The sequence below is a fragment of the Zootoca vivipara genome, chromosome 9 (genome assembly GCF_965207765.1).
Source record: "Zootoca vivipara chromosome 9, rZooViv2.hap1.1, whole genome shotgun sequence".
NCBI classification, from domain to species: domain Eukaryota; kingdom Metazoa; phylum Chordata; class Lepidosauria; order Squamata; family Lacertidae; genus Zootoca; species Zootoca vivipara.
This window is the reverse complement of record NC_142592.1, coordinates 71,505,573-71,519,160: the sequence shown is the minus strand read 5'-3', so window position 1 is coordinate 71,519,160 and position 13,588 is coordinate 71,505,573. Positions and strand designations below refer to the sequence as shown.

The following is a 13,588-nucleotide window of genomic DNA, read 5'->3' as shown; positions in this document are numbered from 1 at the left end:
GGCGCCCCTCGCCCCCCCTTCCCCGCTCTCGGTCGTTCCGGCCTGCTGGGGGCGCTGGAGGGCTCGGGGGGCCTCTCTAGGCCCGGCGCGCTCGGTGGCGGAAGGGGCGGGGCCTCCTCGCAGGGCCCGCTTCCGCCGCCGCCGCCGCCGTCATGGAGGCTCCGGGCGGGCTGGAGGCGATGCGCGGCCGCCGGCGCCTCTCCTCTCCGGGCCCCGGGAGTCCCTCGGCCGGCGGCGGCTCGGCTCTGCCCTGGGGGCGCCTGTCGGCGTGGCTGGAGTGTGTGTGCGCTGTCACCTTCGACCTGGAGCTGGGCCAGGCGGTGGAGGTGGGTGAGGCCCAGAGGCGCCCGGGGGGAGTTCCGCAGGTCAGGCAGTCGCCTCGGGAAGCGGAGCAGCTTCTCCCCCGTTGCTTCTTGGTTCGGGGCTCTCCCGGTTTGTGGCGACACTGAGCCGTGCGGCCCCTTTGCCCACTTCTTCTCTTGGGTGGGACACTCTGAGAGAAGATAATATAATAAAATAAAAACAAAAATTATTTATTCGCCACCCATCTCGCTGGGTTTCCCCAGCCACTCTGGGCGGCTTCCAACAAAAGACTAAAAATACATTAAAACATCAGTCATTAAAAAGCTGCCTTGTACAGGGCTGCCTTCAGATGTCTTCTAAACGTCAGATACCCTGTTTCTCATATTTTAAGGCATCCCCATAAAATAAGCCATAGCAGGATTTTTAAGCATTCAAGGAATATAAGCCATACCCCGAAAATAAGACATAGTGATAGGTGCAGCAGCAATGCTGGCCGCGGCAGGAGGAGGAGGAAAAAAATAAGACATCCCTTGAAAATAAGCCATAGTGTGTTTTTTTGAGGAAAAAATAAATATAAGACGTGTCTTATAATATGAGAAACACGGTAGTTGTTTCTCTCTTTGACATGTGGTGGGAGGGGGTTCCACAGGGTGGGTGCCAGGGTGCCACAACCAAGAAGGCCCTCTGCCTGGTTCCCTGTAACCTCACTTCTCACAGAGAGGGAACTGCCAGAAGGCACTTGGTGCTGGACCCCAGTGTCCAGACAGAACGATGGGGGTGGAGACGCTCCTTCAGGTATACTGGGCCGAGGCCGGTTTGGGCATTCAAGGTCAGTGCCAACACTTTGAATTGTGCTCGGAAACGTCCTGGGAGCCAATGTAGGTCTTTCAGGACCAGTGTCCCCAGTCTAGCTGCCAAATTCTGGATTAGTTGTAGTTTCCAAGTCACCTTCAAAGGGAGCCCCAGGTAGAGTGCATTGCAGTAGTCCAAGAAGGAGATAACTTTAGGGCCACCCTAGCAGAAGCCTCAGGTGAGGCAATCTCCCCGGGCCAGGCTGCCTCTCAGAGCAGGTGCAGACATGGACTTCTGGAGCCTCCAGAAGTCTCCAGTGCCCCCTCCAAATGCTGCAAGGAAATCGAGGTGGCTTTTGCTGGGAGGGGCTGGACTCTGCCACCTGCGGCTCAGAGGGCGTAAGAAGCTGGTCTCCCTGCCATGTCCAACCGCTGAGAGTTTCTCCTTTTTTGCAGCTGGTGTATCCCCCTGACTACACCTTGACGGAAAAAGAGGTGAGAGGGCTGTGTCCCCGCTGCTGCCCTGGCCCCAAAGCCTGTGGGGTAGGGTGTGGGGGGAGGAGCTGCTCTTCACACCCTCTTCACTTCCTGTGTTCCAGAAAACAACCATCTGCTACCTGTCCTTCCCCGACTCTTACTCAGGTAAGTGGGTTTGGCACAGGGTCAGGACAGAGTGCAATATGGAGGCATTACAGTCATTGAACCCCCGGCTGATATGAACTGCTTTACTACATGTACAGTGGTACCTCGGTTTTCAAACACAATTGGTTCTGGAAGTCCGTACTTAACCTGATGCGTACTTAACCTGAAGCAAACTTTCCCATTGAAAGTAATGGAAAGTGGATTAATCCGTTCCAGACAGGTCCGCAGAGTACTTAAACTGAAAATACTCAAACAGAGGCGTACTTAAACCCAGGTATGACTGTATTGTGTTTTTCCAACAACGTCAAGTTCTAGGCGGTTGAAGCGGTGGCTCAACAGAGAACGGCTTTTCTATGGACTTTCTAAAATGCCCCACACAGATTCCTGGAAAAAGGCAGAGTCTTAATTGGTAGCATTCAGTCTGTGTCTCTGCAGTCACTCAGAATTGTTAGGGAAGGAGTTGCAAACACTGGTGTAACGGGTAGAGGTTCTGTCCCCTATCAGGATTAGTGCTATGCATCCAACCTGAATACTGCCCACAGCAACTCTTAGGCAGGGCAGAGGAGTCCTCTGCCTCTGGACTTTCACGCCGGTGTCCTTTTCCAGCTTGTGTGGGGCCCTGCAGTCACCCTGGACGATGGCTTCAGGCCTGTTGATTTTTGAGGAGGGCAGAATCCTCTTGAATCCATTTTCTCAGCTGCTCTGTTTCTCCTGCCCTGTCTCTGTGCATCCCAGGCAGCCTTGGAGACACCCAGTTCAGCTTTCGCTTCCGACAGTCTGGGGGGCAGCGAAATGCGTTGTTTGGGGATGACTTTGAATATAACAGGGAAGCTGCGGTATCATTACAGGTCAGTTGTGATATTTTCAGGGTTCAAAGCAAAAGGGTTGAGATGCTTGCCTTTGGTCTGGGTTTTTTCTCCACGACACGTCAGTTTTTAGCATTTCTGAGCTGTAAATTATTATCATTATTATTACTTGTCGTTTAGAACCAAAAATAGACTTTAAACAACTTACTTTAAAAAAATGTTAAATTTGAAATGCATCAATTCTGAACAGCATCTCTGGGGATGAACTTGGCTTTCTCAGACCACTGTTCTGCGGAGAGGCAGAAATGGAGCAATTGCCGGGGGTGTGTGTGTGTGTGTGTCAGCTGGTCCTTGGGAGAGTGAGTGCACCGCAAGACCCAGGCTCAGCATCAGGCTGAGGAGAAAGACCCCCGGGGGCTCTCCTTTCTTGGCTCAATCCCCAAGTGTTTCCTTCTCTGAGGGGAGAGCCTTTCCCTCCATGGGTTCCTAGTGATGCGCAAGCCAAGCTGTGTCTGGATTGGCACACCCTGTGCCCCTCCTGGAGGACTCGGGCCCCCATGTGCCAGGCGGATTGATGTGAGGGTGGCAAGTTCCTGCTGAATGGAAAGCAGTCTCTAGAGCAGGGGCCAGCAACCTTTTCCAGCCGTGGGCCAGTCCACTGTCCCTCAGACCAAGTGGTTGGCTGGACTATATTTTTTTGGGGGGGGGGGAATGAACAAATTCCTATCCTCCGCAAATAACCCAGAGATGCATTTTAAAGAAAAGGACACATTCCACTCATGTAAAAACATGCTGATTCCTGGACCGTCCGCGGGTCGGATTGAGAAGGCGATTGGGTCGCATCCGGCCCCCGGGCCTTAGGTTGCCTATCCCTGCTCTAGAGGGTTGTAGCTGTGGGGATGTGGCACTGGGGCTGAAAGTGATTGTGGGGGGTTGTTCACAGACACTTCTGCTTCCCCAACCCAGAGAGACCCTGCACACTACTTTGGCTATGTGTTCTTCCGGCAAGTCAAGGACAGCTCTGTGAAGAGAGGCTACTTCCAGAAGGTGAGTGGAGGCGCAAGCCAAGCCTGGCCGCTCAGCCTTTTCCTTTGCACAAAGCTGGAGTCGCTCCTTGCCAGTGTAGGAGCTGGGTGTGGAGAGGGAGGCTGAATGGGGCACAGCTGTGGGCAGCCTGAGGAAGCACCATCCACCTTGGGCTGCCCATAAAAGGCGAGTCTAGAGGGAGAGATGAGGAAGATGTCTGCTGTTTCTGAGAACTCTTCTCTGTGGGTGAGCAAAGAGCTTGTTTGGACCCTGGCTGGGTGAGAACCTGGAGGCTGAGAGGGAGGACCAGGACTCGGTATTGATGTATAGCTACTTGTGAGGGACAGAAGCTACAGGCAGGTCCCTCCCATCTTAAGTACCAGCTCGTCGCCCAGCGCTAGTGCTAGTGGGGAGGGAGATATCTCCAGCGGCGACTCAGGAAGTGGTGACCGAGGCTCAGGCAAGGTAGCGGAGCCCATGCCCAGTGTGGGAAGGGAAGTGGGAGGCAAGGGAAGAAGGCCAATCCCGCCGACCTCGGAATTGCGCAGGAAACGACGGGGGCGGAGATTCAGTATTCCTAGACTACTTTGCTGGAAGAAAATGCGCGAATCTCCATTTGGAGGTTCTGACCCCTAACTGACAACATGTATATAGCACTGTTCTGCACTGTAAATAATCAGCACTGAATAAAAGCATGAAAAGACAACGCCTGGAGGAGTCGTTACTCTAGAGTAGCCGCTACCGCGCCTGTGACACTACTGTATCAGGAATATTGTATTAACGTAACATTTTTATACGTAACTACGTTCTTGTAATAAGGGACATGGGTGGCGCTGTGGGTTTAAACCACTGAGCCTAGGGCTTGCCGATCAGAAGGTCGGCGGATCGAATCCCCACGACGGGGTGAGCTCCCGTTGCTTGGTCCCAGCTCCTGCCAACCTAGCAGTTCAAAAGCATGTCAAAGTCCAAGTAAATAAATAGGTACTGCTCTGGTGGGAAGGTAAACGGTGTTTCCGTGCGCTGCTCTGGTTCGCCAGAAGCGGCTTTGTCATGCTGTCCACATGACCCGGAAAAAGCTGTACACCAGCTCCCTTGGCCAGTAAAGTGAGATGAGCGCCGCAACCCCAGAGTCCAGAGGAGGGCAACCAAAATGGTCAAAGGCCTGGAAACGATGCCTTAAGAGGAACGGCTTAGGGAGCTCGGCATGTTTAGCCTGGAGAAGAGAAGGGGTGATATGATAGTCATGTTCAAATATATTAAAGGATGCCATATAGAGGAGGGAGAAAGGTTGTTTTCTGCTGCTCCAGAGAAGCGGACACGGAGCTATGGATTCAAACTACAAGAAAGAAGATTCCACCTAAACATTAGGAAGAACTTCCTGACAGTAAGAGCTGTTCGGCAGTGGAATTTGCTCCCAAGGAGTGTGGTGGAGTCTCCTTCTTTGGAGGTCTTTAAGCAGAGGCTTGACAGCCATCTGTCAGGAATGCTTTGATGGTGTTTCCTGCTTGGCAGGGGGTTGGACTGGATGGCCCTTGTGGTCCCTTCCAACTCTATGATTCTATGACTGGACCTAATGGTCTGGGGTCCTTTTACCTTTACCTATGTTCTTGTAATATTTTGTGTAAGTTGTCTGCTGTTGCTTCAGTTTTCTGTATTAATTGGCTCCAGAAGTCCATGTCTCTCCCTCCCTCTCTCTCTTTCTCCCTCCTTCTCTCCCTCTCTCCTCCAGTCTCTTGTCCTGGTGTCTCGCCTCCCCTACGTGAACCTCTTCCAGGCCTTGCTGCAGCTCATAGCCCCAGAATACTTTGACAAGCTGGATCCGTGCCTGGAGGCAGGTGAGGAGGGACTGGTTACCCCTTGTGACCCTGGCAGGCAACACCATTTCCCAACCTAGCGCCCTCCAGGTGTTTTGAACTACAACTCCCAGCAGCCCCAACCAGCACAGGGGACGGGAAGCTGTGCTGTGCTGGCTGATTGGAGCCATGGTCCGAAAGGCCTGGAGGGCACCAGGTTGGCCAAGGCTGCCGGGAACACCGTGCAGAGGGGGCCCTTTTGCCTGTCCTGAATCTCCTGCCGGCCAGCTTTGCAGGGTGACCTGCTGCTCACCCCATCCCAAGAGGAACCCCTTCTGTCTTATCTCCAAGGCGCCCCACTCCCTGCTTCTCAGCCTCTCATCTCCCAGATACGTGGGGAGAGATGGCTGCCACTATGTTGGCCTTTCCCCTCCTCCCCCAGGATGGGATGGAAGGAGGCGGGGACCACCGCATTTGGGGTGGGGGAGTCCAGGGCCCCCTCCTAAAACGGCCTTGCTTCTTCCAGTGTGCAGCGAGATTGACCAGTGGCCGCCTCCTGTGCCCGGCCAGATCCTCAATCTCCCAGTGATGGGTGTCGTCATTCAGGTACCTGGCAGGGACGGGGGGCAGCAGGGGAGGGGGCTCTGGGCTCTGGGCGCTCACTCTGCCTGTCCCTCTTCATGGCGCAGGTGAGGATTCCCTCCCGCTTGGACAAGCCTGGCTCCAGCCCCGCCAAGCCCCAGAATCAGGAGGTGAGAGCTGCTGGGACTTGGAGGTGCTGGGGGGGGGGGACCCTGCCATGGCACATACTTTTCCCTGCAGCACAGTAACCAGCGTTCGAGGGTCTCCCTCGGGAAGCTGTGGACTCTCCTTCCTTGGAGGTTTCTAAGCAGAGCTTGGGGGGGCCACCTGTCAGAGGTGCTTTAGCAACAATTCCTGCATTCCAGGGGAGCGGGGACTAGATGTGACGTGTCAGAAAGCCTGGGTGGCAAGATGCCGTTCTTCAGCTCCGCAGGGCAGAGATTGCCCTTGTGGTTCGGTCTGTGGGGGCCTCCACCAGTGGGAGGGCTTGTTGCTGGTCTCTGCCTGGAGTTGCCAGATTGCATCCCTCCAAGGACCTCTAAATGCCACTCGCTCTGACTTTCAGAAGACATCTGAAGGCAGCCCTGTTTAGGGAAGTTTTTAATGTTTGAAGTTTTATTCTGCTTTTAGTGTTCTGTTGGGAGCCGCCCAGAGGGGCTGGGGAAACGCAACCAGATGGGCGGGGCGGAAATAATAAAATTATTGTTGTCATTATTATGACTCCTCTTGCCCTTCCCTCTGATGCTAACCGTGACTCCCTTGTGATTTGGACTGAGACTTGAAGCTCCATTTGGGTCAACCACTGACTCCCTTCCTCCCCTCCTCTTCCCAGAACCTCTTGCCAGCCCCCCTAGTCCTTCCCAGCATCCACGAACTGGACCTCTTCAGGTGAGAGCACTCTCTTTTTCTGCCCCCTGCTAGAAGGGGCAAAGGGGGGCTCTCGGGGGAGCCTGCCTCCCTCCCCCTTGGCCCAGAGCCTCCCCAGGGAGGGGATTTTGCTTCAGTGAAAGGCAGCTTGGGTGGCTTTAAAGGGGGATGGACAAATGCATGGAAGGGAAGAGGGCAGTGGCTGGCTCCTAGCCTCCCCAGATAGAGGCAGGATTGCTGCTGAGTCCCAGTTGCTGGAAACCTCAGGCAGGGAGACCTGCTCTTGAGTTCGGATCCTGCGTGATCCCCATCTGCTTGGCCCCTGTGAAAAGAGGACGTTGGGGCTCCCTTGGGCCTAATCCAGCTGGTTCTTCTGGGGTTCTTAGGAGTTTTCCCCTCACCCTGGGGGGCTCCTTTCATCCCCCCCCATCTGGTGGTGGGAGCCCCAGAGGCTCATGGGGACAGTTTTGCTCTGGGGACAAAGCGGCTCTTGTCTCTGGGGGGCCTGCTGGCTGGGAGCCTGGGGAGGCTTCGATGCGCCACCTCGCCCCGCTTTCTGGGGCCTGGCAATAGGGGTGAGGGTGCCTCTGCCCCGAGGCGAGCCTGCCCTGGCCTGGCCCCACCTGCCCCCCTCCCGCTCTCTCCGCAGGTGCTTCCAGCCGGTCCTGATCCACCTGCAGGCGCTGTGGGAGCTGCTGCTTCTGGGAGAGCCCCTTGTGGTCATGGCACCTTCGCCTGCCGCCTCCTCCGAGATGGTCCTTGCCCTGACCAGGTGGGGGGGGGGGGCCGCTGGGCGCCTAGGCCCGGTTTGCCTGTTGGGCTCCAGAGTTGCCCCTGGTTAAAAGACCCTCAGAGCCCCTTGGCGAAGGGGAGGGTGGAGGACAAAGAGGACCCCCTATCAGGGCAATGAGGGGGGTTCTGCCAGCACCTATAGCAGTCTCCCTGCCCCCCTGGTTGGTTTGGGGGTGCCTGTCGGAGCTCCCTGACAGACTGCCCCCTCCCTTTCCCCCAGCTGCCTGGCCCCCCTGAAGTTCTGCTGCGACTTCCGCCCCTACTTCACCATCCACGACAGCGAGTTCAAGGAGTACACAACACGGACACAGGCCCCGTGAGTGTCCGGGGGGGTGTTGCCGGGGGGGCAGACTGGGGGTTCCTAGCTGAGGATTGACCTCCCCCTTCTCCCCACCCCCCAGGCCAAGCGTTGTCCTGGGCGTCACCAATCCCTTCTTCATCAAGACTCTGCAGCACTGGCCTCACATCCTGCGCCTGGGGGACCTCAAGATGGCCGGTGAGGAGGGGCTCTGGGGCCGCCTGCCTGCCAGGATCCTGGCCCTTGGGAACTGGAGAGGGAGGGGGAGCAGTCCAGGGCTCAGCCAGGGCCACAGGAGCCCATGCCCGGAAGGCCAGCCAGGCTCAGGGACGGGTTGGCTTGCAGCTCCTTGTGTCGGGAGGGAGCACAGCAGCCGCAGCCCCCACCCTTTGGCCTTGTGTTTTTCCCTAGGGGATTTGCCCAAGCAGGTCAAGGTGAAGAAGCTGGCCAAGCTGAAGTCCTTGGACGCCAAGCCGGGTAAGGAGCAAGGCTCTGGCTCTGTCCCCAGGGGCCGCAAAGGTGGGCCTCAGGGTGCCTTGAGGAGCCTCTCGGGGGCTCTCCCAGCCCCTGCTGGTGGGGGGCTGCATCAGGTGCCTCTCACTCACCTGGGAAACACAGGGGGCTCCATGGCGTTCCCTGCGAAGGACCCTCCTGGCCTCACTTCCTGGGGGGGGGGGTGTCTCTGGCTGCAGGACTTTACACCTCCTACAAGACCTTCTTGCACAAGGACAAGAACCTGATCAAGCAGCTCTTGAAGGTGAGCGGGCGCTGCGGGTGGGGAGGGGCTGGTTGCTTGGAGCCCAGTTCCCCCCTGGGGGTCAGAGCCGTGCAGGGAGAGGCCAGTGGCCCCACAAGCGCAATGACCCCCCCTCCCACCTTGCAGGGCATCCACAAGAAGCAGCCCTCCGACGCCCAGAGCGCCCTGCTGCGGCGCCACCTCCTGGAGCTCACGCAGAGTTTCATTATTCCCCTGGTGAGTAGCGGCAGCTGGAGGGGGGCAGGTGCCCCCTCCCCCCAGCCTCGGCCTTCCCAGGGAAATGCGGAGGCCTGGAGGACAAGGGAGCACAGGGGGAAGGCAGCCTTTGACTGACGTGGGCATGGAGGTGCGTCCCCCTCCCTGTTGCCCCCACAGACTGGCAGCCAGGGCGCTCTCTCCCTGCCCTACGTGGGGCCTGGGGGCCTTCTGCATGCCCAGCAGGTTCTCTTCCATGGGGGGGCCATGGGAGGTTGCTGTCCTCCTGCTGCCCCCTGGGAGGAGGCTGCCTATTTCAGGCCATCTCACCCCCACCCCCCACCCCTGGAGCTGCATGACTGTCGGGGGGGAGGCCTCTTCTCGGCAGAGCTGAAAGGGGGTCCTCTGATTTCTCCCTCCCTCCTGGCCTTCTCTAGGAGCACTACATGGCGAGCCTCATGCCACTACAGAGGGCCATCACCCCCTGGAAGGTATGTGGTCGGGTCCCCCCCCCCCGCTCAGTTCTGAGCTCTCAGGGCTGCCCTCTGGTGCAGCACCAGTGGGTCTTCACCCCCTGGGTCACCCGCAGGCTCCTCTGGCCCGGCTGCTGTAGGGGCCAGTCCTGCAGGGCGCATGCAGGCAAGTGGAACAACTGGCTGAGCGCATGCTCTGCGGACCACAGTGGACTTTGTGGCTCCAGCCCCCTGGCCGGAATGGGTGTCGCTCGGCTGTGGGAGGAGGTTGAGGCATGCCAGGCTGAGCATGGCTCCCCTGCATGGAAGGAGGGAGTGCCCAGTTTGCCACGGGTTCATTCTCTCTCTCTCTCTCTCTCTCTCTCTCTCTCACGTGCTCAGAACCCCCCTCAGATCCGCCCTTTCCAGCAGGAGGACTTCCTCAAGACCCTGGAGCATGCTGGGCCTCAGCTCACCTGCGTGCTGAAGGGGGACTGGGTGGGCCTGTACAGGTAGGCCTTGGGCTGGCAGAAAGCTCCCGACTGGGACAGCTCAGCCCCAGGAGGGCTCAACCAGGGGGGAGGTGGCTGATCCCATACAAACCCCAATGCTCTTCCCTGTGTGGGGAAAGCTAGGGTGTCAAGGAGCAAAGCAGGCAGGAGCCCTTAGGAGCAAGATGTTCAGCATCGGGGAGTTGGTCCTATGGGGGAACCTCCAAACTCACTCCAATCATATTTCGAAATAGTACACAATCCAAAAAGAAGGCTGCTTTTTCCCTTAAACTGTGGGTTAGCTGTTCACTCCTGAATCTGGTGAGAGGCCATTCCCTGGGGACCTCCTTTTCTACAAGCAGGGAAGGGGACATTGTAGCTATTAGCAGCAGGCCCCCTCGCCCGTCTCACAACAGCCCTTGGGGGCAGCCCTAGAGGAAGAGGGCCAGACTTGGTGTGGGAAGCTGCTGCTGCCTCTTTCCGAGCCTGAGTTGGGGTCCACAGCTCAGCTTTCCTTGCCAGCCCTGCCTGGGACCTTCTGCACGCGAGGGAGAGGCTCTGCCCCGGAGCTCCAGCCCTGCCCTGGTCATGTGCCAGAAGAGGACAGCCGAGGGTAGGAGGGAGAGAGCAAGAGAGGGAAGGAGCTGGCTCTGTCTGCATCACGTCACTCAGAAAATGGAGCTCCCTCTTGCTGACATCCCGGCTCCTTGGCAGACGTGGCTTAGGCTGCAGTCCTCCCCTGGCGCCCCAAATCCCCTGGCTCGGCTCCTTGCACACCCCACTCTGGGCCGCTTCCCTCCACTGGGTCTCAGCTGCAGATCTCAGCCTTGATAAGCGCCGGACCCTCCCTGCCCATCGCAAATGGGACTCGGCCATCCCTCACTCTCGGGGCCACTGAGGACTGGAAGCCAACGAAGGCCCGGCAGGCCTTGCAGGACCCAGTTTGCTCCTGTGGTTTAAGGACTAGGCCGAGCCTCTGTCTGAAACCCCAGCCCGCCCCCCCCGTGGCCCCTTTGCAGCACCCACCCAGCCCCCTTCTCTCCCCACCACCAGGCGCTTCTTCCGATCCCCGAACTTTGATGGCTGGTACCGCCAGAGGCACCGGGAGATGATGCACAAGCTGGAGGCCCTGCACTTGGAAGCCATCTCAGAGGCGGTGCGTGGGGAATGGGAGGGCGAGGGGGGGGCTCCTGCATTGGGGGGGCTGCCCACACGCCCTCCTTCCGCTTGGGGCTGCTATACTTTGGGCAATCTCAGCCCTCAGGGGTTTGCTGCTGCTGCTGCCTGCGAGGCCAGCACTTTCCTGGGCGATTCAGCCTCAAACAATCGGCACTGGTCCCGGTCCCCAGTCCCCCCCCCCCTGGCTGCTGCTGCTTTACCTGACCAGGTTTCCTGGGTGGAGATCAGAGCTGGGCTCGCATCACCGCCTTCGGGCAGCAGCAAGGCTGGAAAGGAGATGGGCATTTGCTCCATTTCCTTGACTAGTATTTCTTCGCCGTCCGCTTGAGGGCTTTGCAGAGTCCAAGCGTCTGCTGCTCAGCATTTCACAAAGAGCCAAGCAAGACACACCTGGGCTGGGCTCCTCTCCAGCTAAGTCGGGCTCAGATTTACCCAGACAGCCCCCCCCCCGTGCTTTGCAAGATTCCTAGCAGGTGCGCCAGAAAGTGGCACCAGGATCAGGGCCGCCGTTGCCCAGCTCTGCTCTGGGGGGGGGGGAGCAAGCAAGGAGGTGTCTTCCCAGCTGAGTCAGCTACTCTTCCCACAGAACATCCGGTCCTGGGTGAAGGACAAGTCTGAGGTTGAGGTGGTCGACCTGGTCCTGAAGCTCCAGGAGAAGCTGGTAAGCAGGATGCTCCCAAGCGAGTTGTGCCTGATGGATGGAAGGTGCTCAGATCAGGGCTCTCTTCTCGAGGGAGCAGAGCGGAGCCTGGCTGGCTGGCCTCTCCAGACTCTGGCCAGGCCTGTTTCAGCCTTGGGAATCCCCTAAGGAAATCTCAGGGGACCAGAGATCCCTCCGCTAAACTTTGGCATGTGGGCAACAACCAGAGTCCTGAAGGAGGAGGAGATCCTGTTGGGTCGCCAGGCGATGGGTTGGTGCCCGTCTGTGGGAGCAGGCAGGCAGGCAGTTGGCGCCTGGTGAGCATCCCCTGTTGCGAAATGGAGAGAGGAGCAGCTTCTCTCAAGGTGGGCACTTGGTACGTCAGAAAGAAATGGTGATACAGACGTTGGAAAGGACGGGCTGCCCAGATTATGGGGCGGCTTCAGTCAGTCAGTCACTTTTAATGACCCGATTCTGCCTCTCCCACTGGACTGGTCTTCAGAATATAAGAGCCTGAGACTGGATCAGGCCACAGGGGCCCATCTCAGCCAGCATCCTGTCCTTAGTGGGCAGCCAGATGCCCCCCCCCCAAGCAGGATCTGGGCCCAGGAGCAGCCTTCTCCCCTCCTGTGCTTTCCAGAAAATGGCGCTCGGAAGCATTTTTCCATCTGACTCTGGAGGGCAGAGCCCCCTCCTCCTCCTCCTCCTCCATTAATGTGTTTTTTCAAGCCACAGCCACCTCCTGCGGCAGGGAATTCCAGAGTTCAGCTCTCTGCTGCCTTAACTCTTGTGCCTTCCCTCCCCCGGCAGGTGCGCGCTAGGTGCCACCGCCTCCCCGTGAAGGAGGAGATTCTGCACCGGGTGGGCCTCTACATCGCCACCACCGTCGGGTCGCTGCCGGAGGACCTCCAGGCCGTCCTGGGCCCCCAGTAAAGGCTGCCTGGGCCGGAGGAACCCAACTGTGGGGAGGCAGCTGCCCCCCATCTTGGCAGGCTGGGCCTGGAGTGGGGCGCCCCGTGGGCTCTTGGAGGGGGCCGCCCTTCCTCCCCACAGAAGCTCTTCTGCCTGCAGGACCCTCTCCTGCCAGTTGCTGCGCCCACGTCTCCCCTGTGCCGGAGAAGGCAGAAATGTCTTCCGCAAGGCAGGCAGTGGCCCTGGCGTGAGCAAGCCCCTCTCCTTCATGGCCCTGCGTGAGGGCAAGAGGCAGTCCCTCCACCCTGCCCCCCCAAACCCCTTCCCCCCCCATGTGTGTCTGGATGTGCCTGCTGTGCAGCGGCAGTAAATGAATATGTGTTGGTCGTCAGGAGCCTTTGCTGCTGAGCTTTGCCTCGGCCATCTTTATTTATTGCCTTTTTACACCCCCCCTTGTCTAAGCCAGAGGTTCCCAATGCGGGGGGTAGTGCCCCCCTTTGGGGGGGCAATAAGATTCCCCGACGGGGCGCTGGAGGAGTAAAGGATCACCAGTCTTTGAAACGCTGGCGTCACTGGATCCAGTTCACCCGCTTTGTTGAATTAAACTCAGTCGTTTTAACAGGCTTTGGAATAAATGTGCAATTAATTGGTCTTGTTTTTAATTTCATTTGTTCTTCTGGAGTGGGTGGTGCAAACTGCTCTTCTGAATAAAGCTTTTTATAGGGAAACTGGCTGGCAAATGTTGGGAATGGGAATGGGCTGAGCTGAAGGACAGAAGCGAAGAATGGGCCCACAATCTCACCAGTGCTGCTACCGGTAGACAAGGGTTCATGGGTTCCCTCTTCACCCACAAGTGGGCTGCCTCAGGGCCCTCTCCTCTCCGCCAGCCTTTCCAGCATCTGCATGAGGCCGCTGGGTGAGATCACCAGGACGTGGACGGTGCCCCGATTGAGCTCCCCTAAATCGGAAGTGGGGAAGGCAGGGCACGTCCTGTGTGAGTGTCTGCAGGATGGATGGCGGTCAATGGATGGAGGTGCTGCTTCAAGGGGGCAAGCGGGTGGG

At 58.1% G+C, this 13,588-nt stretch overlaps 1 protein-coding gene across 4 annotated transcripts; it reads left to right on the top strand.

Annotated features, from left to right (window-relative positions):
* Positions 1–18: 18 nt before the first annotated feature.
* DENND6B (DENN domain containing 6B) lies at positions 19–13,177 on the top strand. 4 transcript variants are annotated; one of them, XM_060279364.2, is made up of 20 exons: positions 19–326; positions 1,551–1,589; positions 1,694–1,736; positions 2,472–2,584; positions 3,509–3,589; positions 5,298–5,403; positions 5,888–5,967; positions 6,051–6,113; positions 6,776–6,831; positions 7,460–7,582; positions 7,823–7,918; positions 8,004–8,098; positions 8,312–8,377; positions 8,593–8,657; positions 8,784–8,873; positions 9,290–9,343; positions 9,707–9,816; positions 10,849–10,951; positions 11,561–11,635; positions 12,425–13,177. In XM_060279364.2, exons 1-20 carry the CDS (start codon positions 153–155, stop codon positions 12,545–12,547), a joined length of 1,755 nt encoding a protein of 584 aa, XP_060135347.1. In that variant the 5' UTR covers positions 19–152; the 3' UTR covers positions 12,548–13,177. The 4 variants fall into 4 exon arrangements, with proteins under 4 accessions (XP_060135347.1, XP_088507911.1, XP_060135348.1 ...); XM_060279365.2 differs by having other exon boundaries at positions 113–365; XM_088651785.1 differs by lacking the exon at positions 6,051–6,113 and having other exon boundaries at positions 112–365.
* Positions 13,178–13,588: the final 411 nt, after the last annotated feature.